This window comes from Schistocerca gregaria, chromosome 4, assembly GCF_023897955.1.
Source record: "Schistocerca gregaria isolate iqSchGreg1 chromosome 4, iqSchGreg1.2, whole genome shotgun sequence".
NCBI lineage: Eukaryota > Metazoa > Arthropoda > Insecta > Orthoptera > Acrididae > Schistocerca > Schistocerca gregaria.
The window spans coordinates 505,254,167-505,278,537 of record NC_064923.1 but is presented as its reverse complement, the minus strand read 5'-3'; the positions used below and the strand labels follow the sequence as shown (position 1 = coordinate 505,278,537).

The 24,371-nt window shown below is 40.4% G+C and overlaps 1 protein-coding gene across 3 annotated transcripts in view; it reads right to left on the bottom strand.

The window, feature by feature from the left end:
- Positions 1-15,990: 15,990 nt before the first annotated feature.
- Positions 15,991-24,371, bottom strand: part of LOC126266727 (ubiquitin carboxyl-terminal hydrolase 35) — a 116,113-nt gene continuing 107,732 nt past the window's right edge. For all 3 annotated transcript variants that reach the window (XM_049971203.1, XM_049971204.1, XM_049971205.1), the window contains 2 exons: positions 19,486-19,751; positions 15,991-17,708 (listed from right to left, as the gene is read on the bottom strand). In XM_049971203.1, coding sequence (XP_049827160.1) covers positions 16,726-17,708; positions 19,486-19,751 — 1,249 coding nt within the window. In that variant the 3' untranslated portion in view covers positions 15,991-16,725. The remainder of the gene's footprint in view (positions 17,709-19,485; positions 19,752-24,371) is intronic.

Below are 24,371 nucleotides of genomic sequence, written 5' to 3'. Positions count from 1 at the left end.
AAAGCAAACAAACTGCAGGGAAATGTAAGACCCGTGATTCATATTTTTGGTAAGAGTGTTTTTTCATAAAGCACAGTGCTAAGTGGAATGACCCAAATTTTTCAGTTTCATTGTTGTTGCAATTAGAGCTGAAGAATGTACATAAAACTGTATGTGATTTGCAATCTACTGTGTAAGTAATATTACAAACTAAATAATAAATAAATAATAAAAAGAAGAAAAGTCCAATACGTCTGAGCCATATGAGTTATTATAACTCACGAATTCAAATGTCAATAACTACACTTGAGCTCTTGAAAACCGTAGGCCATGAACATTGTTTGTTACTGGGGCCATAACCTACTATAACCCGAGTCACAGCATGCTCCTGTGACTTACAACTGCACCATGGAGCTTTAAATGGAAAAATGTCCGTTAGTTGTATTTACTTCATGTGGCCCAAAGAGGTCACTTCCTGTGAGTTATATTTAACTCACGTTCAATCAATATGCTAAATACATTGGTAAACTAGGGAGGCTCTTATCAGATAATGCCAAAGGAAAGCCTTCAAGAAATTTGTAGCATGTGAAGGAAGGAAACATGTTTCAAGTAAATCATGCATAGCTAATGTGTCTCTGTAGTTAGTTTTTCAATAAAACTTTTTATGTGGCACTTAAATATTTAAATATTTATCTTACTTGACTTTGAGGAAATTATTTGATAAGAAAATGGATTCTTTAGCATCTTATGATCTCGGATCACACCTTGACAATGAACTGCCTCTCTCTTTTCATTATTGCTCATAATTATTCTGACACATCAAATTTATATACCTCACAACATATATTTCACAATGTTTGTAGTGAAGAACATCGCTAGCTGATTTACATCTGATGCATTTTAAGTCACACATGGATGCGCACTAAATTTAGCTAAAATGTGGAATTTTTTTTAAAACTGGAAGGGTATCCATACCCTGTTTCCAATATCAAGTAAGTAGGTGATGTACTGTATACTGGTGGTCAGCCGCTACAGGCTATGACTCACCACACGAGTCTAAGGCCACATACTAAGCTAACATTAAGAGTTTTAAATCTAGAGGTAGGCTATTACAGAACAAGTGGCAGAATTAGCAAACACAGTATGCATCATTTTTCTTGTTTTTGCTAACGGTTTCATTCACGGAACATTCATTCAGTAACTGTTTTTGCTCATATATTTTTGAACAAACAGCATGTGTTCCAGCAACAATGAATGTGTAACCAGATTTTGCGATTAACAAACTATATCGTACTGTGTTCTGCATAATTGTAAGTGAGACAGACCGTGCGAGTAATACCAGAGCATTGAAATTCCCTCACTAAACGAACTGAAGATTAAGAGAGAGCACTTCCTACGACTGCTCTAAAGTTACCGACTAGTAGGTTCGTAAGAAGGAACTGCTCAATTCGCTCTGCTCTTGCTCTACGCGCATTGGGAGCGCTGACCCCTCACGTCAGACATATTTATTGTGATAAAATTTGAATCTGTCACAAACTGGCTGAAAGAAAAAGAAGTGTGTCAGTAAGTAAGTGAGGCTGGTAAAGTGCTTTGGCAGGTTAGCAAAATCTAAGGTTTTGCATAAAGTAGAATAGGAGATATCATTTGCATTACTTCTTACATGTACAACTTCGTTAATTTCACAGTTCTATCTTTGTTACATGTACAACTTCATTAATTTCACCATTCTATCTTTTTTAATTTCATTTTTCCACCTTCACTGTCAATTTCAGGGAGTGCAAGTACAAATCCTTTGGAAACATAATGCAACAATCTGATCTGCAACTGTTGACTCTTTATCAGACTATACTGAATTTTTTTCAGAGCAGTGTTTAGTGAATATGGTATGTTTAATCAGGGTTGCTACTAGTTTACCCAAATGAAATTCCCAGGTATTTCCCTGATTTCCAGACAAATTTTAGCATTTTTCCCTGACAAACTTTGAGATCTCAAAGACAAGTTAAGACATAAGTTGACAATCTGTCTTTGCAGCTACAGTACAAGAAACAATAGTGCAAACGAGGAAATGTCTTAACACTTGCAAGCAGATGGTGCTTTCTGAAGTGAACAACAATCTTCAGCACTAACTTCAACATCTTTTGTAACGAACTGTTTTTAGATGGAGAAAGCAAGCCAGATGGTATGTGTGTTTCTTTAAGGCCACTGATGTTATTTTATTTCAATATAACGAAACACATGAGATGACAAAAATATGCACAAGACAGATTTAAAATACCTAGACTGATTTCAGAAATAACCTCAGAAAAAAGTATGCCTCTTGAAAGAAGTGCATTAGGTTGGAAAGAACTGTGTAAACCATAACTGTAGGTGATTGCCAATAAAATATTGGTTCTACTATGTTCGCTATTCTTGGTTATTACCCATTGTGTGGTATCTATTATTTTACAGGTATTTTAAAATTTTTCTTTCAAGAAATATGTGAGTACATAGCGTACAAATGGCCAGCGGCTGACAATTTTCTTCTTCTTATCGTCCATACTTTCTAACAAGTGCTAAAATGTACCAGAACAAATAAAATGTCAATAAGATACCACACTGTACAATGTACTTGAGGTGAGAGAGCCACAATTCCTGAAATCGACTGCCCATGGCCTCTGGCCTGCTGAGGAGCACCACAGTCCTGGGTCCATGGATAAACCATGAAAAGCCACTGCATTATGCCACACACAAACAGACTGTGCCTACGCGCAGATTGGTGAGACTAGATTCCACTGGCAGAGCCCACACATTAGTGGGAACCGAATGGCTTCAGATCTGCAGTCCCAATCCATTACAAATACCCGCAGAAATGGCCAACGGTTTTGGCCCCTCACAGAAATCCACTCGTGTGGCCGCTATTCACAAGCCACAGACAACATGTTGTTGAAATGAGACCACAGTTATCAATCCATGCAACAGGTAACTCATTAAAATACTCTGAGAATCAATAATAATGAAGATAGGGAGCAACTCACCATAAAGAGGATTGCTAAGCCACAGACAGGCATGTAGAAAAGACAGTCACCCTCTCAAAACTAAATTTTCAGCCATAGCTTTTGTCAGGAAATGAGAGCACCCACACATCACTCACGCACAATTCACACAATCACTCGCGCACAACTCGTGCACACGTGACCGCTGTCTCTGCCTGCTGTATCTACAGTCTCTGAAGATCAGATTCAAAACAGCTGCTAGGCTAACAGAAAGAACTGGTGGCAGCACTGACTGCAAGCTGAGGGTAGTGGTAGGAAGGAGAGAAGCAATAGTAATGAGGAAGTAGGGAAGCGGCACATGTACCCAGCTGTCCCAGCCAGTGACGATGCACAACACCTCAATAAACAAACCATTTACGGAAACAACAAGATTTTTCCAGTGTTTCTTTTCTCTTCAAATTTATCTGATATTTCCCTGATTTCTCTCATGTGTGTGAAATTCCCTGATTTCCAGAACCTATGGCAACCCTGTTAATGTTCTATTTTTATTTATGTAAGAATCAGTCTTTCCAATAATGGAACTGCCCAAGGCAATCATGTGGCTTAATTCTAGTGATGCAAAGGCATCCAAGCCATTACTGTCACTACTTTGAGAAATGAGTGAGTGAACAGTATCATTTGTCACACCTTGTAAAGAATTGTAATGCATGCCCCCAGTGATGCTTCAATCCTATTTTTCATTTCATTTATTGTGCACATTTACAATAAAATACCATAATTAACAAATTACATATTTATCTTTTTACAATTACAGTGTATTACATGATGTCATTACCACCCTTTCCTGTTCCAGTCGCGTATGGTTCGCGGGAAGAACAACTGCTGGAAAGCCTCCGTGGGCGCTCAACTCTCTCTAATTTTACATTCGTGATCTCCTCGAGAGGTATGTATTTCGCTGCAATTTTTTAATGCTGCAACTTCTCTGTATACTACAGCACCATCCGCAAAAAGCCGCATGGAACTTCTGACACTATCTACTAGATCATTTATATGTATTGTGAAAAGCAATGGTCCCATAACACTCCCCTGTGGCACGCCACAGGTCACTTTAACGTCTGTAGTTATCTCTCCATTGAGAATAATATGCTGTGTTCTGTTTGCTAAAAACTCTGCAAATCCAGGCACACAGCTGGTCTGATATTCCATAGGCTCTTACTTTGTTTATCAGGAGACAGTGCAGAACTGTATCGAACACCTTCCAAAAGTCAAGGAAAATGGGATCTACCGGGGAGCCTGTATCTAATATTTTCTGGGTCTCATGAACAAATAAAGCAAGTTGGGTCTCACACAATCGCTGTTTCTAGAATCCATGTTGATTCCTACACAGAAGATTCTGCGTCATGTGTAAATCTAGAGCATGCATTGTGGAAGACACATGCAGACACGAACGCAGAGCAGAGAATGCAACAGTGCATGCAATCAACTGGCCACTCCACTCCCAGTACAGACTGGCATCAGCTGGCCCCTCTTTGCAGTTCACCATACTGCATTGCCTAGTTAATTCTTTTGGCCCTCACAGCTGCTGTTCCACAAACGTTCTGCTCATGTAAACTCAGCCAAAAGCAACTGTTCATGTACTTTCTACAATTAGTTTATACAGTTACTACTGTTTGAAGAAGCTTACAGACGAACATCTGAATGCATTGGATAATAAGTTAGATGTGGTTCGTACTTTGAGAGAAAAAGGTTATAGTCTTTGGTAGTACATATCTTATTGCACTTTTTGGTTAATATGAAAAACAGAATGGGTTATATGGTTATTTTACAATATCTTGTGAATAATCATATCTATTAGATGTTCATATTATTAACATCACTTAGAGAGAGAGAGGAAAGAGAGAGAGGGAGGGGGGAGAAAGAAAGAAAAGTGAGGAATGGAGAGGGGAAAGATATATATGTATTAAAAACAAAGATTCCAAGACTTACCAAGCGGGAAAGCGCCGGCAGACAGGCACATGAACAAAACACACACACAGAATTACTAGCTTTCGCAACCAATGGTTGCTTCTTCAGGAAGGAGAGGGAAAGACGAAAGGATGTGGGTTTTAAGGGAGAGGGTAAGGAGTCATTCCAATCCCGGGAGCGGAAAGACTTCCCTTAGGGGAAAAAAAGGACAGGTGTACACACGCGCGCGCGCGCACACACACACACACACACACACACACACACACACACACACACACACACACACACATATCCATCCGCACGTACACAGACACAAGCAGACATATTTGAAGGCAAAGAGTAAGGGCAGAGATGTCAGTCGAGGCGGAAGTACAGAGGCAAAGAAGTTGTTGAAAGACAGGTGAGGTATGAGCGGCGGCGGCAACTTGAAATTAGCGGAGGTTGAGGCCTGGCGGATATCGAGAGGAGAGGATATACTGAAGGGCGAGTTCCCATCTCCGGAGTTCGGATAGGTTGGTGTTGGTGGGAAGTATCCAGATAACTCTGACGGTGTAACACTGTGCCAAGATGTGCTGGCCGTGCATCAAGGCATGTTTAGCCACAGGGTGATCCTCATTACCAACAAACACTGTCTGCCTGTGTCCATTCATGCGAATGGACAGTTTGTTGCTGGTCATTCCCACATAGAAAGCGTCACAGTGCAGGCAGGTCAGTTGGTAAATCACGTGGGTGCTTTCACACGTGGCTCTCCCTTTGATCGTGTACACCTTCCGGGTTACAGGACTGGAGTAGGTGGTGGTGGGAGGGTGCATAGGACAGGTTTTACACTGGGGGCGGTTGCAAGGGTAGGAGCCAGAGTTGGGAGGGTAGTTGCGGGATGCGAAAGCTGTTTTCAGGTTGTTGGTGTAATGGTTCAGGGATTCAGGACTGGAGCAGATTCATTTGCCACGAAGGCCTAGGCCGTAGGGAAGGGACCGTTTGATATGGAATGGGTGGCAGCTGTCATATTGGAGGTATTGTTGCTTGTTGGTGGGTTTGATGTGGACGGATGTGTGAAGCTGGCCATTGGAGAGATGGAGGTCAACGTCTAGGAAAGTGGCATGGGATTTGGAGTAGGACCAGGTGAATCTGATGGAACCAAAGGAGTTGAGGTTGGAGAGGAAATTCTGGAGTTGTTCTTCACTGTGAGTCCAGATCATGAAGATGTCATCAATAAATCTGTACCAAACTTTGGGTTGGCAGTCTTGGGTAACCAAGAAGGCTTCCTCTAAGCGACCCATAAATAGGTTGGCATACGAGGGGGCCATCCTGGTACCCATGGCTGTTCCCTTTAATTGTTGGTATGTCTGGCCTTCAAAAGTGAAGAAGTTGTGGGTCAGGATGAAGCTGGCTAAGGTGACGAGGAAAGAGGTTTTAGGTAGGGTGGCAGGTGATCGGCGTGAAAGGAAGTGCTCCATTGCAGCGAGGCCCTGGACGTGCGGGATATTCGTGTATAGGGAAGTGGCATCAATGGTTACAAGGATGGTTTCCGGGGGTAACAGACTGGGTATGGATTCCAGGCGTTCGAGAAAGTGGTTGGTGTCTTTGATGAAGGATGGGAGACTGCATGTAATGGGTTGAAGGTGTTGATCTACGTAGGCAGAGATACGTTCTGTGGGGGCTTGGTAACCAGCTACAATGGGGCGGCCAGGATGTTTGGGTTTGTGAATTTTAGGAAGTAGGTAGAAGGTAGGAGTGCGAGGTGTTGGTGGGGTCAGGAGTTTGATGGAGTCAGGTGAAAGGTTTTGTAGGGGGCCTACGGTTCTGAGGATTCCTTGAAGCTCCGCCTGGACATCAGGAATGGGATTACCTTGGCAAACTTTGTATGTAGAGTTGTCTGAAAGCTGACGCAGTCCCTCAGCCACATACTCCCGACGATCAAGTACCACGGTCGTGGAACCCTTGTCAGCCGGAAGAATGATGATGGATCGGTCAGCTTTCAGATCACGGATAGCCTGGGCTTCGGCTGTGGTGATGTTTGGAGTAGGATTAAGGTTTTTCAAGAAAGATTGAGAAGCAAGGCTGGAAGTGAGAAATTCCTGGAAGGTTTGGAGAGGGTGATTTTGAGGAAGAGGAGGTGGGTCCCTCTGTGATGGAGGACGGAACTGTTGCAGGCAGGGTTCAATTTGGATAGTGTCTTGGGGAGTTGGATCATTAGGAGTGGGATCAGGATTATTTTTCTTCGTGGCAAAGTGATATTTCCAGCAGAGACTACGAGTGTAGGACAGTAAATCTTTGACAAGGGCAGTTTGGTTGAACCTGGGAGTGGGGCTGAAGGTGAGGCCTTTGGATAGGACAGAGGTTTCGGATTGGGAGAGGGGTTTTGAGGAAAGGTTAACTACTGAATTGGGGTGTTGTGGTTCCAGATTGTGTTGACTGGAATTTTGAGGTGTTGGGGGGAGTGGAGCTGGAAGTGGGAGATTGAGTAGATGGGAGAGACTGGGTCTGTGTGCAATGAGAGGAGGTTGAGGTTTGTTGGAAAGGTTGTGGAGGGTGAGTGAGTTGCCTTTCCGGAGGTGGGAAACCAGGAGATTGGATAGTTTTTTGAGGTGGAGGGTGGCATGTTGTTCTAATTTGCGGTTGGCCTGTAGGAGGATGCTATGTACAGCCGTGTGGATGTGGGAGAGGAAAGATTGAGGACTTTGATTTGGGATAGGAGTTGACGGGTGTGTTCATTGGCCGAGTCGATGTATAGGTGTAGGATTAGGCGGGTGAGGGCTATGGATTGTGCTGTTTGGAACTGGTATAAGGACTGATGGAAAGAAGGATTGCAGCCAGAGATGGGAACTTTAAGTGTGAGGCATTTGGGAGTAATGCCAAATGTCAGACAAGCCTGAGTAAATAAAATATGGGAGCGTAATCTGGCTAGGGTGAAGGCATGTTTGCGGAGGGAATGTAAATAAAATTTAATGGGGTCATTGTAGGGATGTTGTGAGGTTGACATGGTATTAGAAGGTGGAAAGGGTAATATGAGGTTAAAGTGAAAGTAAATAGAAATTTATATAGGGAGAGATAAAGGTGTGAAAAAAGTCGAAAGAGTGTTGGTTTGAGATGAGCTATGTTGATCCTGTGCTGAACTTAGGTTAGTGAACAACAATGGGTGCAAAGGTTGGGTAGTTATGTTGTCTCCAGATCACGTTAAAGGATGGGGAAATTCAAGAAAATTTCGAAAAAAATGAATACTATTTCACAGCTTCAGTTCCTTTCACCCATTACACAACCATATCAGTTATTTCCAACAACTTTCGTTTTATTTCCATTCCCGTTTTTCCCACATAACCCATCATTATTTAGCAGCTTCCCACAGGTTTACACGTTATTATTTCTTCATCAAACAATTGTTAGCCTCATTCTCATAACCTGCCAGCACATAACCAGTCCTTTGAATACATTTACACACACATTCTTCGAGATTTTATTCGAAAAATTTTTTTGAATTTTATTTTTTCGGAAATTACTTTTTCAAATCTTTTTTCGAAAAAATTTTTTTCGAAATTTTCTTGAATTTCCCCACCCTTTAACGTGATCTGGAGACAACATAACTACCCAACCTTTGCACCCATTGTTGTTCACCAACCTAAGTTCAGCACAGGATCAACATAGCTCATCTCAAACCAACACGCTTTCGACTTTTTTCACAACTTTATCTCTCCCTATATAAATTTCTATTTACTTTCACTTTAACCTCATATTACCCTTTCCACCTTCTAATACCATGTCAACCTCACAACATCCCTACAATGACCCCATTAAATTTTATTTACATTCCCTCCGCAAACATGCCTTCACCCTAGCCAGATTACGCTCCCATATTTTATTTACTCAGGCTTGTCTGACATTTGGCATTACTCCCAAAGGCCTCACACTTCAAGTTCCCATCTCTGGCTGCAATCCTCCTTTCCATCAGTCCTTATACCAGTTCCCAACAGCACAATCCTTAGCCCTCACCCGCCTAATCCTACACCTATACATCGACTCGGCCAATGAACACACCCGTCAACTCCTATCCCAAATCAAAGTCCTCAATCTTTCCTCTCCCACATCCACACCGGCTGTACATAGCATCCTCCTACAGGCCAACCGCAAATTAGAACAACATGCCACCCTCCACCTCAAAAAACTATCCAATCTCCTGGTTTCCCACCTCCGGAAAGGCAACTCACTCACCCTCCACAACCTTTCCAACAAACCTCAACCTTCTCTCATTGCACACAGACCCAGTCTCGCCCATCTACTCAATCTTACACTTCCAGCTCCACTCCCCCCAACACCTCAAAATTCTAGTCAACACAATCTGGAACCACAACACCCCAATTCAGTAGTTAACCTTTCCTCAAAACCCCTCTCCCAATACGAAACCTCTGTCCTGTCCAAAGGCCTCACCTTCAGCCCCACTCCCAGGTTCAACCAAACTGCCCTTGTCAAAGATTTACTGTCCTACACTCGTAGTCTCTGCTGGAAATATCACTTTGCCACGAAGAAAAATAATCCTGATCCCACTCCTAATGATCCAACTCCCCAAGACACTATCCAAATTGAACCCTGCCTGCAACAGTTCCGTCCTCCATCACAGAGGGACCCACCTCCTCTTCCTCAAAATCACCCTCTCCAAACCTTCCAGGAATTTCTCACTTCCAGCCTTGCTTCTCAATCTTTCTTGAAAAACCTTAATCCTACTCCAAACATCACCACAGCCGAAGCCCAGGCTATCCGTGATCTGAAAGCTGACCGATCCATCATCATTCTTCCGGCTGACAAGGGTTCCACGACCGTGGTACTTGATCGTCGGGAGTATGTGGCTGAGGGACTGCGTCAGCTTTCAGACAACTCTACATACAAAGTTTGCCAAGGTAATCCCATTCCTGATGTCCAGGTGGAGCTTCAAGGAATCCTCAGAACCGTAGGCCCCCTACAAAACCTTTCACCTGACTCCATCAAACTCCTGACCCCACCAACACCTCGCAACTCCTACCTTCTACCTACTTCCTAAAATTCACAAACCCAAACATCCTGGCCGCCCCATTGTAGCTGGTTACCAAGCCCCCACAGAACGTATCTCTGCCTACGTAGATCAACACCTTCAACCCATTACATGCAGTCTCCCATCCTTCATCAAAGACACCAACCACTTTCTCGAACGCCTGGAATCCATACCCAGTCTGTTACCCCCGGAAACCATCCTTGTAACCATTGATGCCACTTCCCTATACACGAATATCCCGCACGTCCAGGGCCTCGCTGCAATGGAGCACTTCCTTTCACGCCGATCACCTGCCACCCTACCTAAAACCTCTTTCCTCGTCACCTTAGCCAGCTTCATCCTGACCCACAACTTCTTCACTTTTGAAGGCCAGACATACCAACAATTAAAGGGAACAGCCATGGGTACCAGGATGGCCCCCTCGTATGCCAACCTATTTATGGGTCGCTTAGAGGAAGCATTCTTGGTTACCCAAGACTGCCAACCCAAAGTTTGGTACAGATTTATTGATGACATCTTCATGATCTGGACTCACAGTGAAGAACAACTCCAGAATTTCCTCTCCAACCTCAACTCCTTTGGTTCCATCAGATTCACCTGGTCCTACTCCAAATCCCATGCCACTTTCCTAGACGTTGACCTCCATCTGTCCAATGGCCAGCTTCACACATCCGTCCACATCAAACCCACCAACAAGCAACAATACCTCCAATATGACAGCTGCCACCCATTCCATATCAAACAGTCCCTTCCCTACGGCCTAGGCCTTCGTGGCAAACGAATCTGCCCCAGTTCTGAATCCCTCGACCATTACACCTACAACCTGAAAACAGCTTTCGCATCCCGCAACTACCCTCCCAACCTGGTACAAAAGCAGATAACCAGAGCCACTTCCTCGTCCCCTCAAACCCAGAACCTCTCACAGAAGAACCCCAAAAGTGCCCCATTTGTGACAGAATACTTCACGGGACTGGATCAGATCTTGAATGTGGCTCTCCAGCAGGGATACGACTTCCTAAAATCCTGCCCCGAAATGAGATCCATCCTTCATGAAATCCTCCCCACTCCACCAAGAGTGTCTTTCCGCCGTCCACCTAACCGTCGTAACCTCCTGGTTCATCCCTATGAAATCCCCAAACCACCTTCCCTACCCTCTGGCTCCTACCCTTGCAACCGCCCCCAGTGTAAAACCTGTCCTATGCACCCTCCCACCACCACCTACTCCAGTCCTGTAACCCGGAAGGTGTACACGATCAAAGGGAGAGCCACGTGTGAAAGCACCCACGTGATTTACCAACTGACCTGCCTGCACTGTGACGCTTTCTATGTGGGAATGACCAGCAACAAACTGTCCATTCGCATGAATGGACACAGGCAGACAGTGTTTGTTGGTAATGAGGATCACCCTGTGGCTAAACATGCCTTGATGCACGGCCAGCACATCTTGGCACAGTGTTACACCGTCAGAGTTATCTGGATACTTCCCACCAACACCAACCTATCCGAACTCCGGAGATGGGAACTCGCCCTTCAGTATATCCTCTCCTCTCGATATCTGCCAGGCCTCAACCTCCGCTAATTTCAAGTTGCCGCCGCTCATACCTCACCTGTCTTTCAACAACTTCTTTGCCTCTGTACTTCCGCCTCGACTGACATCTCTGCCCTTACTCTTTGCCTTCAAATATGTCTGCTCGTGTCTGTGTACGTGCGGATGGATGTGTGTGTGTGTGTGTGTGTGTGTGTGTGTGTGTGTGTGCGCGCGCGCGCGCGAGTGTACATCTGTCCTTTTTTTCCCCTAAGGGAAGTCTTTCCGCTCCCGGGATTGGAATGACTCCTTACCCTCTCCCTTAAAACCCACATCCTTTCGTCTTTCCCTCTCCTTCCTGAAGAAGCAACCATCGGTTGCGAAAGCTAGTAATTCTGTGTGTGTGTGTGTGTGTGTGTGTGTGTGTGTGTGTGTGTGTGTGTGTGTGTGTGTGTATGTTTTGTTCATGTGCCTGTCTGCCGGCGCTTTCCCGCTTGGTAAGTCTTGGAATCTTTGTTTTTAATATATTTTTCCCATGTGGGAGTTTCTTTGTATATATATATATATATATATATATATATATATATATATATATATAGAGAGAGAGAGAGAGAGAGAGAGAGAGAGAGAGAGAGAGAGAGAGAGAGGATTGAGACCAACCTTGGAGTTGATTCCATCAAGGTAAAGAGCATCATACTGAAAATCAGTATATGTAAACAAATTACTATATCAATAATAATTTACCTTACTATTGGCACGCTGAAATGTACCTAATTAAGTTCTGTAAATATCTTCGAGCTAGCGCCAATAACTTTGTAATTACATATACCACCTCTCTCCAATATTCTCCCCTTGCTGCCATTTCATCTTTGTCTCCCCTCATCCTTGCACACAAGTCCTTCTTATCCTGGAGTCTAAGCGGCTTGCTCTTCATTTTTAATTTTGCTCAATACGTCCCTTTCTATTGTCTTACAAGGCAGTGAAAGGCTGTGGAGCTGGAAGTGTGTGTTTCTACATGATATGCAGTCTTTTTTTTTATGAAATTGCTATTTGTCTGATTTTCTGAACAATATACCATGAAATTATTTTATCATTTCACTTTTCAAACCATAAATGGATGTTAAGGTGTGGTTGACTTGTTTGGGAAGAACTACACATAAGGGTACAAACCATTAGTGTCTTTAATGTAATTACAGCTCCAGTTTCAAAAAGCTGTAGAAAGATGTCAAATTTGAATAGCATATTATTGATGCAGGGGGGAAACAAGATGGAACAAAATTTTAACAAAAATTTTACCAAAACATGCAGCCGTGTCTTAACATAAATAGGGTTAGCTACAAATGACAGATGAATCAAAATTCGATGGCTAAAGTTTGAGTTGCACATTCCACCATCTGCATCTGCACTGTCCAATGTGCAAGAATGCTGAAGTCTAGCGGTCAACTATTGTAGTACTGTTAGTTAGTTAACCCCATCCACTACAGCAACATTATATCACATTGCAAGGGATAAATCAGTTTTTAATTGTTCTTAGGACAAAAACCGAATAAAAAGCAAAATGACACTGATTTCAAAATGTCGTGAGACTGGCACAAGACATGTTTCTGTATGCTGTCCACCAGTTTCTGCCATACCTTGAAATCAAGAAACTGCAGCTTCTACAACAGACTTGTATCTTGGGGGTCATGTTCAGAATGTGTTGTGCAATGTACCCCCTCCAATTCAGCTATGTTCATAATTGGAGCACTGAACACAACATCACTCAGGTAATGCCAGAGCCAGAGGTCACACGAATTAAAATTAAGTGATCTGGAGAGCCAGGCTGGAGGAAAAGAATGGTTGATAACTCTAGCATTTCCAAAATGCTTCTGCAGCAGCTGCTTCACTGGTTCTGTAATGCGTGGAAAAATGATAATACCCACACTTACACACTTCTGAAGAGTTTATATGACTCTACCTGGCACATTAAAACTGTTTGCCAATCTGAGACTCAAATTCAGGACTTTTGCCTTTCATGGGCAAATGGTCTACTAACTGAGCTAACCAAGCACGACTCTCGACCCGTTCTCACAGCTTTACTTCCATCAGTACCTCATCTCCTACCTTCTAAACTTCACAGCTCTCCTGCAAAACTTGCAAGGCTAGCACTTCCTGAAGAAAGGATATTGGTGAGAGGTAGCTTAGCCACAGCTTGAAAGATTTTTCCAGAATGAATTTTCACTCTGCAACAGAGTGTGAGCTGACATGAAACTTCCTGACAGAGACTTGAACTCGGGACTTTTGCCTTTGGTGGGTGAGTGCTCTACAGACTGGGGTACCCAAGCACGATTCATGACCCATCCTCATGGCTTGAGCACTGGGCGAAATAAAGCTGCAAGGATGAGTCACAAGTCGTGCTTGGGTAGTTCAGTTGGTAGAGAGCTGCCTGTGAAAGGCAAAGGTCCTGAGTTTGAGTCTTGGTCCGGCACACAGTTTTAATCTGCCACGAAGTTTCATATCAGCGTACACTGAAGAGTGAAAAACCACTCTGGTTGGTATGATGTTGGTGAATAAAAGTGTCTCATTGCATTTACAAGTGATGCTACATGTAACAGTTACCTACAAGACTCATTTCCTTAAAAACAAAATTGAAAAATTGTTGCCCTATGATAAACGATGCTATCAACCTGCATCACACAATCGCCTTTGCAGAATGAATTGGTACCAGCTGATGTGCGTGCAGCTTTTCTGTTCCCCATATTCTGGATATTTACATGTCCTTTGAGATGGAAATTGGCTTTGTCCTCAGAATGTTCCAAAGCCTTTCATTGTACCAATTCCATGTGAGCAAGAAATTCCACAGTGAACATTTATCTTGCCAGAAAGTCAGCAGGAAGCAACTTCTAAACATGGGTTACTTTATATCGGCAGCAATGCAGAATGCTCATAATCTTATCCAGTGTTTGCTCAATTCCCCATGCACTACATGCCTGCACACTACCACTCAAATCCACCTCTAATATTGTGGCCACATCTTCAACAGACATTGGATCAACTGATTTCCTTCTGCCGCCCACATCGCACTTCAAAAGAACCTGTCTTTTCAAATTTTGTAATCATTTTCTCCAGACCGTTAGCAGACAATGAACCAATGCCTTTTTTTCATACTTTGAGAGTCCAGAACTTCTGCAGGGCTACTGGCAAACAGTCACTGTTCTTGTAAAGCCAAAATGTAATGTTGTAACAATTGCTTTGATTGAAAGTAGTTTTACACTTCATATTGATTTTAATTAATAATCAATGAATGTTATTTATGAAATTTTTCATAGAAATTCTTTAAACATCAAATGAAATATTTAATTTACTTGCAAATGAAATTAAGGTTACCAAGTAAGATTTCAGAATGGAGGCATCAAGTGAGTTTAATCTGAAAATGTAGTCCTGAACAGGAGTCAAGATGAAAATCTGTTAAATGGGGAATTACAGTATTACAGTTCTAAAGCCTACACCATCACAATCTCTCTGTATAATCTAGGAGGTTTTAACATTTACTACCATGGTGGACAGACCACTATCAACAGTTTGACACACTCTCTCTAAATGTACCACTGCAGATACATTCGGAATTTAAACTAAAACAAAAACAATCTGGCATTTATGAAACGCATGCCACTACCTCTCTTCCCCTTACTAATCAAACACTGTTCATGAATATTTTCTCCTCAGCACCAGGATTTTTGTCATATTTGTAAAGGTTGGACAGCGAAAAAGTCAGTGAAACATTTATATGAATTAGGCAATATAGAATTGCCGTCTCTGGATAACTGTATATAAAATATTGCTGTTTGCATTATGCATTCTTTTCAAACAGCATAGGTCAACAATGGCCACATCTGTGACATGGAAAATAGGAACACAGAAGTAACATTCTTTTCTATCAGACACCAAACTTTTAGCCCAAATAGCTTTGCACTCAGTGTACAGTTTGAAACAAGTTTAACACTATCTGTTATTGAGACAATATTTATTCACTAATGGACATTTATGACAAGTTAAAATTGTGATCTGGATGGGGTCTCAAACTTCAGTATTTACTCTTCACACGCAATGCATTAGAAATTTTGCTGCTCAGACACATCTCACTGAGTATTTTACCTTGCCCTTTGTTCGTAGATGTCAATAATGCAGGCACGATTCTATGGAGTTTGTAAGGTACAGAGGGTAGCTAGTGGCAAACTGAAGCTTTAGAAACGGTCCATGGAGTGTGCTTAGAAAGTTCAGTTTGTAAAGCAATGCCCATGAAAGCAAATATTCAAGTTGAGTCTCCATCCAGTTATAACAACTTTACCTTGCCACAAATAAACATCTAAGGTACACTCCACTAAGAAAAAAAGACACATTAGCACTTCATTCATCAGTAAGTATGATTTGTTTTGCTTTACAAAACAAATACAAAAATTTCTGCTTGATATGGCAGATATGCATAAAAATCTGACATAAATAGAGAGGAAAAAAGACATCACTCACATAGCTTCGATGTAGAATCAGAATACAAGAAAAAGACTTTTTTATTTCACACAAAAAGTGAGACAATCGAATATTAAAGATGACTTTGGTCACTTCCTTAGAAAATATATAGAAAGCTTTGAAGTGAATTTTATATTCAGTCTGTTTTTCATACTCACTTCCATCAGATCACTGTTATTCCACAAGAAGTACTATCCATTAAACCTTTCTAATGAATCAGCTTCTTACATATTTAGACCCTCCATCCACTGAAAAATCTGCTCCAGTATAAAAGAAACACTTCAATATCAACTTACGAAATAATAATTCCAACCAAACAAACAGCTCTTAAAAAAAGATTTATGTTTACAATGCTCCGCATTTTGATCTGCAAAAGAGAAACCTTTGCAAATGTCATACGGTTCACAAAAATCTTTCTCTGCATATAAAATAGGCTGAATTTTCAATATTCTTATACAATATAAATGTTTCATGAACATTTCCTGCCAATTCATAATAACTCACTTATGTCAAAGCTGACCAGGAACATTATATACATATATAAATTGCTAAAGGAAGACAGTTTCAGTACCTCTGTCAAACATATAAATATGAAAAGCATATTTTGTGAAATGAGTGCAAAGTATAACAAGTATTAACACAGACATCATAACTGCATCTGCTGAAAGACAATTGTAATAAATATAATGAGGTAATTCACACAGCAAAGGAAAATACAATACAGGAAAAAAATGACAGACAATAAACACTATATATCTTTAAAATACCACTCTGTTGGCTGATGTACTAAATGATGATCCACCACCACAACTGCTTGGAGGGTCATCATCAGGTTTTCTTTGATTATACCAAGTCTTAGACATAGTTCCCATAGACAATCTTCGCCTTTCTTCTTTCTTTTGTTCTATGAATAAAGCATTGTCTTTGAGAACTACCTCTAACAGGTGGGGTTTTAGATTTTCTAGTGGGTGTGAGCCTACTTCCAGTTGGAGATTTTCACTAGGTAACGCATAAAACAATATGTAGGGAGTATCTGCTGCTTTAAGGTTTGTTAGCTCATCAAGAGAACTAGGATATATTGACTCATCATTAAATACAAACCAGGAACCACTTTGGTCTCGTGAGAACGTGTAATAGTGTCCTGAATCCACACTCCTTCCAGAATGTACAACTGCTGCATACAAATTATATGTCTCACAGTGTTTCTGTTGCTGTCCAGCAGCTACAACAGGCACAAATAATCTTTCATTATAATGCATCTTGTGAAGTAACTTTGTTCGTTGCATTGTGGTACTATCATAATGAAAGTGTTTTATTGTCAGAATAAGATGAGACGGTGCTTGCAAAATATTAACAGACCGCTGTCCCTCAGTCAATGCACTGCACTTATCACACCTATAGCAATTATCTCCACTCAGTTTCTCTGCAGAAACAAAGTAATCCAGCAAATTCTGCACATCTAACACATCATATTTGTTGTCCTCTTCCTGTGGGGGAAAAGACAACTGTAGATCGGTGAATGTATCTGTTTGGACGGACTGTGAATGACAAGTCAAACACTCATTACAAGTGACTATTTTTCCACCAAATGTTTGATGAACAAGGCTTAGATGTAAGCTAGGAACCTCTGTTAATGTTCCTGCAACACCTGCTTCATCACCACACACAGAATGGATTCCACTGTCTGCTGATCCTGACAATGTGCTGCTTAGAATCTCTGTTTTCTCTGAGTCAGTGCCATCTGCAATAAACAAGAAGAATTCAAAAAATTCTTTACATATTAATATGAAACATTTTAACATTAAAATGTTGGTTACAATCTAAAATTTTTGCAAATATGATGAACCTTTTCATTTAAATATAAGTAATGTAGGATTTTTTTTCCCCTTCTTCTTATTACATTTATGACACGCTGTGTTACGTACGTTTACATTTATGAAAAGAAAATGACAGAATTAATATGTTCTAAATCATTTTTAAATTAATGAACATTTTGTTAATAAAACAGTTAAATTTCCAAGGACAGAGGTGGGGTGGTCAATACTATCCTTCAGGAGTCACAGTTCTTAGCATAGCTAACAGAACGTACAAAATATACTACAGCAGTCCTAGCTTTAGGAACCACAGGTTGATTAGGAGAAGAGGCTTAATGGGCATATGTTGCTCAGAATAAAGCCTAAGAGGGCACATCCTGTATGAGAAACAAGGCAGAGATCAACAAAGCATCGTCAAAATTTGCATTTTTCCTTCACTTGAGTTAACATAATTGTAAAATTCTTGGAAACTACATCACAAAAACAATGGCATTTCACTGTCTCTCAGGCCATAAACCTGGGTGTGATATAAAATACAGCTCTAGAGAAATGGCACGAAAATAATAGCCCCCAGCCATTCAACACACTTTTGTTGAGAGATGGAATATTTTCATGTTTATTTCCCTCTCATTCTTTTCTATTATGTCTTCCTGAATCATAATCCCCGAGGACTTCCTAATTAATCTCTGCACAGACGTCTATTGCATGAGTGAACCTCTAGCTCCAATTAAGCTCTTCTCAGTTTATGTTTTATTGACTGGTAAGGAGCAATATTTTCCATTTGCACTGAAATAAATGTCTCAAGATATAAGGACAAATTTTCATCATATGTCACCTAAAAACCAACTATTTTTTGCATGATACATAAATGGGAATACTTTGAAAGTGTATTGTGTTTTGTGCCCAAAAAACATTTCCAATATTTTTATTATGAAATGCATTCTGATGCTGAATCATGAAAGGCAAGAAAGACTGGCACATGGTGAAAATTTACTATGTGTGCAGAACTCCACTGCTATTTGTAATTTGCAAGTGACTATAGACAACATTTCTAAGGTTAACTCAACAGCAAACGCATCTTAGGTGTCAGTCCATAAAAATTGAAGCTTATATCTACCAATAGCTGAAAATAAAAAAAAATAAAAAAATATTGACTATTAAAAATAACACTACCTCCATTTGATGATAATACAATTTTCTTTTGGTAAATTAAAAGAAAGGTACCAATCAACCATTGGAAAATCCAAGATGGAATGTAGTGTAGTTTCAGCTCTCTGAGACTGTAGACATGTGTGCAAGTTGCATTTGCGTGCGTGTGTGTGTGTGTGTGTGTGTGTGTGTGTGTGTGTGTGTGTGTGTGTGTGTACTGCTGGCAAAGGCCTTAATGGCCCAAAGCTCTAACTGTGTGAATCTTTTTATTGTGCCTAGACATGTGTGAAAGTTGCATTTGCGTGTGTGTGTGTGTGTGTGTGTGTGTGTGTGTGTGTGTGTGTGTACTGCTGCAAAGGCCTTAATGGCCCAAAGCTCTAACTGTGTGAATCTTTTTATTGTGCCTATCGCGCATCTTCGCTATAAAGAAAGGTACTAATTTGACATTCAACAGTACAATTAGTGGCAAGTTGTGCCCCTAATTTTGTGTTTCGACATTTGTGTATTGTTTTAACTTCAAACACCTACACATTTAATCACATAGCATATAATTACCTTGACTACAGTCTGCTAATGACTGTGCCTTCCTTTCAAGCACCCCACCATCTGAAAGATCCTCTTCAGTAGTCCAACGAGAAATGGAGCCCATACAATTGTCTTCTTCCTTTCCATCTCCTCCTCCTCCTCCACCACCTCCACCTCCACCTCCACCTCCACCTCCACCGGTGTCAACTTCCATTTTGACTGCTGGAGTTGGAACTCCAGTTCCCTCACTTTTAACAAACCTTGCTTCTTGCTCATGCAACACATCCAAAAGATACCTACAACACAACAGAATAAATAATACTGAATAACAAACTGAACATTTCTTTGTGAACAACTAATGACTATGGCATACCAAAAAAACTGTGTACATCATAGGCTAAGCACTTGAAATAAAATGACACCACAAAACAGAAAATCAAACAGTTAGAAGATGACTTTCACAGTAGGTCATCACTGTCATAAAGATGAAAGCAAATCAGATATGCATATTATCTTATCTTCCTAAATCTCCAAATCAAAATCTGTAGACAGCAATAGCTGTGTTCGTAAGGGCAAAAACACAGTGGACAGTCCTTTTAGGCACAGTTGTACATGCCATCACATCTAATTCCACTTCAAATATATTGAGGCACAGAAAGTGTGGATCAACATATGGACCCACCTTTTAGAGAACATTAAGTATGCAAATTGCCTAGGACAGTTTCTTGGATGGATAGTCCAGCAGCATGTTGTTCATTCAGGCATGGTCTATCACAGGTTGAATACGGCACAGCCATGGTTGTGAATACAAACATCGAGTTATAAAATAAGATGGCTGTAGGCATATAACCTGCTCATTTAAACTCTTCCAATATGATGAAAGCACATACAACCAACTGCCAATGAGAAAAAGTGTCCACCTCAAGGTTGTAAAATAGCATATTCACAATCATATTCTCTTCAATGTCTATCAGTTAGTGAGAAAATCAAGTTCTGGTGTGAGAGAGCCAAAGACTATGAGATAGAATCTCTGATTTTAATAAAATCAGTTGGAAATTGCTTTATTTATTCTCAGTGATTATTGAAATAGGCAGGAGGTTTATAACTGAGGCTTACCTATGTACAAGTACGTGAATGAAGGTTTGTGCAAAATATTCAAATATATGTAAACTGCTCATTAGAATAAACCTTCAGTAATAAATAAAGGTGAACCTATCACATTCTGAAGTGAAGTTTTCCTTATAGCATCATATACATTGGCAGAAAGAAAACATTCATAAAAAACTGTCAGCCTTTCTTTTTATCATTAAAAACACATTCTAGCAAGTAGTTTGTGCTCAGTTACTTTTAATGTTTGTACTATTTGTAGTAATTGTCTTAGTACAATTAGACATTCAAGATCACAGTTATGTTCCCAGGAGTTGCTACAGAACAACACAGAAGGAGTACCACACACCTGCATCAGGTGCTCCTAAGTTTGCCAGCTATTAGCCATCTTACATCCACTGCTGTTTTCACTCAACACTCATATGATCAACAAGCATCAGAGGAAACATGCAACAATGCTTGATAGGCTGACTGCACAACAGCTGTTAGACACATATATAAGTGACCATTTGCTACTTTTAATAATTCAGTCTCAGGTTTATATTAAATGAGTTTGCAGTTGTGAATAAGGATGACTATCAGCTGTAGAATGGTATGACGACAATGAAAACTTGTGCTGAACTGGGACTCAATCCCGGATTTCTCGCTAATTGTGAGCAGTCGCCTTACCATTTGGCTATCCATGGCCAGACCTGAAGTTCCAAATGTCATCAACCATGCATCTATGACCAGAACTTGTACATCCATTATGTATATTCGTGTACAGGTCAGACATTGTATTTGAAAGTCGCTTGCCTAGTATCAGCAGCTAAATATGATATGCAGTGCCTGCATTATTCTGATTACAATGCAAAGTTCATCTGGACACACATGCATGAAGTTTGTGTCTGGCCATGAGTCATACACAGATAGCCAAATGGTAAGGCGATCGCTCACGATACACAGGAAATCCAGGTTCGGGTTCCGGTCCGGCACAAATTTTCATTATCGTCATTCCTTCTACAGCTGATGGTTGTCCTTTTTCACAACTGCAAATTCATTTAATGTATTACATTGCATGTATGCATGCATGCCCAAAGAAACTTTGCATTGTAAGCAGAATAACACAGGCACTGCAATATCGTACTGACAGATTTGTCTGGTTTGACACTGACTGAAAATAGTTAAACTGGCAGTTCTGAAAGAGCCTATCCAGTCCATCCTCACTACTCAGTTTGTCTGATCTTGTTTACCATTTGCCAGTTTCCTAACCAAGTATTTAGCAAAGCCTCTTTCACTCTTTATTATTCTTGTATTACAACCTTTCATCACAATCTCCAGTTAATCTGTATTATCACTACTATCAGCCTATTTTATCACTTCTGTCTGTGCCCCAACAGGGGAAGTTTAACATGGGCACCCTGTTGTAAAAATGAGAGGTGTAGGAGAAGGAAGCAGAAGTAGATAAAATCTGAACTGAGCATTTGTACACACACATGGTAACAGAACTGTTGTAGTATAGATGAGTGATGGCTCATAGACCTGAAGTCAGTAATTATGGTTTTCCATGTATGAAAGAAAAAAGATAAGAAGAAATGAAAACAAATAATAAAGAAACAGCACTGTATATATCAAGTTCCCAATTATGAGCCTGCAAATTATCTGGTTTGCAGATTGTCTGTATAGTTCAACATTTTTTGGAAAAGAAAGTAAGTAGGTATTCTGTTATGATTAGAACAACTATTTTTGCTTAGAAGACATTATTATGCATGAAACTCATGTTTCATTTCCCGAAGACAATACGGGTCGCAATCCCACCATATGGTGTCCCTGATTTTTTTCTCCGTGGTTTTCCATTTTATCTTCATTGTAAATGCAGGAATCTAACTTTTCAACATATTCACCGCCAATTTCCTGTCTATATGATTCCATAGGAGCTAGTAGTTGATAAATTCCAACTCACCCGAGGATGACAGTGAAAGAAAATGATTTAGGTTTTCTTCTTGGATGGTTCCCTTTAGAATTCTTACTCCATGTTGATACAAAATGAAAATATACTGTTAAACATCGCCAGGGCAAATGCAGTGACAATCTTACTTTCCTACCTGCTGACATACCTCAATAATACCATAGCTTCTAACCTGAATCACTGACATTTCTTGTTGTTGTTGTTGTACTTGCAGATGATTTACATGTACTTGGTACAAGATAAATATTTGCAAATTTGTTGTTTTAAGTATCAAAAATAAGTTAGAAAATGGAAATTAGCAACAAAAATCAATCAGAGTTATGGGATAGACATAGTGAGAAACTAAAAGAGAAATAAAGAAATGATTTTAAATTTTATAGTCAAAGATGGCAGCCAAGTTCAACAGTCACAGTGAAAGTGCCTGAAAACTTCAACTTACATGGAACTAGATGAAGCATTGCACTTACGGTTCCAGGTGAGGAAAGCAGAGGTTCCACATCAGGTCCAATGTTAACAGAGAAGGTAGGAGAGCTCTACGAAACTCTGATGACTAAAGAAAAATTTTGCAAGTTATCAGAATGGCAGGCTCAGTTTACAAAAGACAACATGATTCTGGAAATTGCTCCTCAGAGCAAGGTTCTTAGTACCAACAAAGATTCAGATGATGCTTTTTGGGATGACTTCTTTAGTTACACGAAATAGAACTATTTTCTCCTGGGACATTTTAGGTGTGTTTATGAAACTGTGCTGGACTGGAAGGCGATACCTGCATGAATGTTATTCTCTCAGATGGAAGTGCATGTTCCTCAACAATGAAGCCACTCATTGGGGAAAAAACATGCATACATTTACAGGAATAATTAAGTTACCACTTTATTACACACATCAGAAAGGAATCTGGACGGACAGAACTATCTACAGAGACTGGTTCTGGTCTATGTTTGCATTTACTGTGCATCTCTATTTGGAAGGAAAATATTTACCCTAAAAAGTTGTTGATTTAATTTACAATGCACCTCATCATCCTGCAGATGATGTGCTCATTTCGAATGGCATAATGATTTTTGTGAGGTATCTTTTACCTTGAGTTTGTCAGTCATGTACCAATGAACCACGGTGAGGTAACAGCTATGAAACAACATTAACGGTCAAATTTTACTGGAACAGATCGTGCAAGAAGGTTCAGATATCATGGTTCAGGGCATCGCTGAATGTGTTCAATGTAATCCACAGTAGTTGTAAGACTTAGGACAACACGAAGATAAAAAAAATAGCTAACTTGTGGAAGAAAACTGCAGAAACATTTAATGAAACTGGAATTTGAGGTTAGAGTAGCAAATGATATCACTACACATTGGACTGCTCTTGTGAAACAAACTTCAGGTTATGATGATTATGACAAAAACAGCTGTGAGTGATTAAATAGCTATCACTATGAATCAGGATTCGAGTGGCTTATGTGACACAGACAGAGGAGGAACCTGTTATCACACACATTGAGGTACTGAAATGACTGACTATTATTAGAATACACAAGACAAAGTTCATTTAATTATAGCGATGTTTTGACTCTCCAGTAAGTAAGGACTGTCATTAGGAAAATGTGAATGAAAAGCAGAAACAAAAGAAATTAGGCAATTATTTCTCAAAAATGAACTGAAAGCAAGTAATATGCAATGAAACAATGGAAACTCCAGGAAGGAATATCAACAATGTATGACAAGACAAATTGCTACTTAGCATAAAAAAGACGATTTAAGTTATAGACAGGCACAGTGTCTTAATTGTACCTGTCTGCAACTTACAATGTCTTCTTTTTGGTAAGTAGCAATCTGTTTTTTTGTACACTGTTAACATGCAC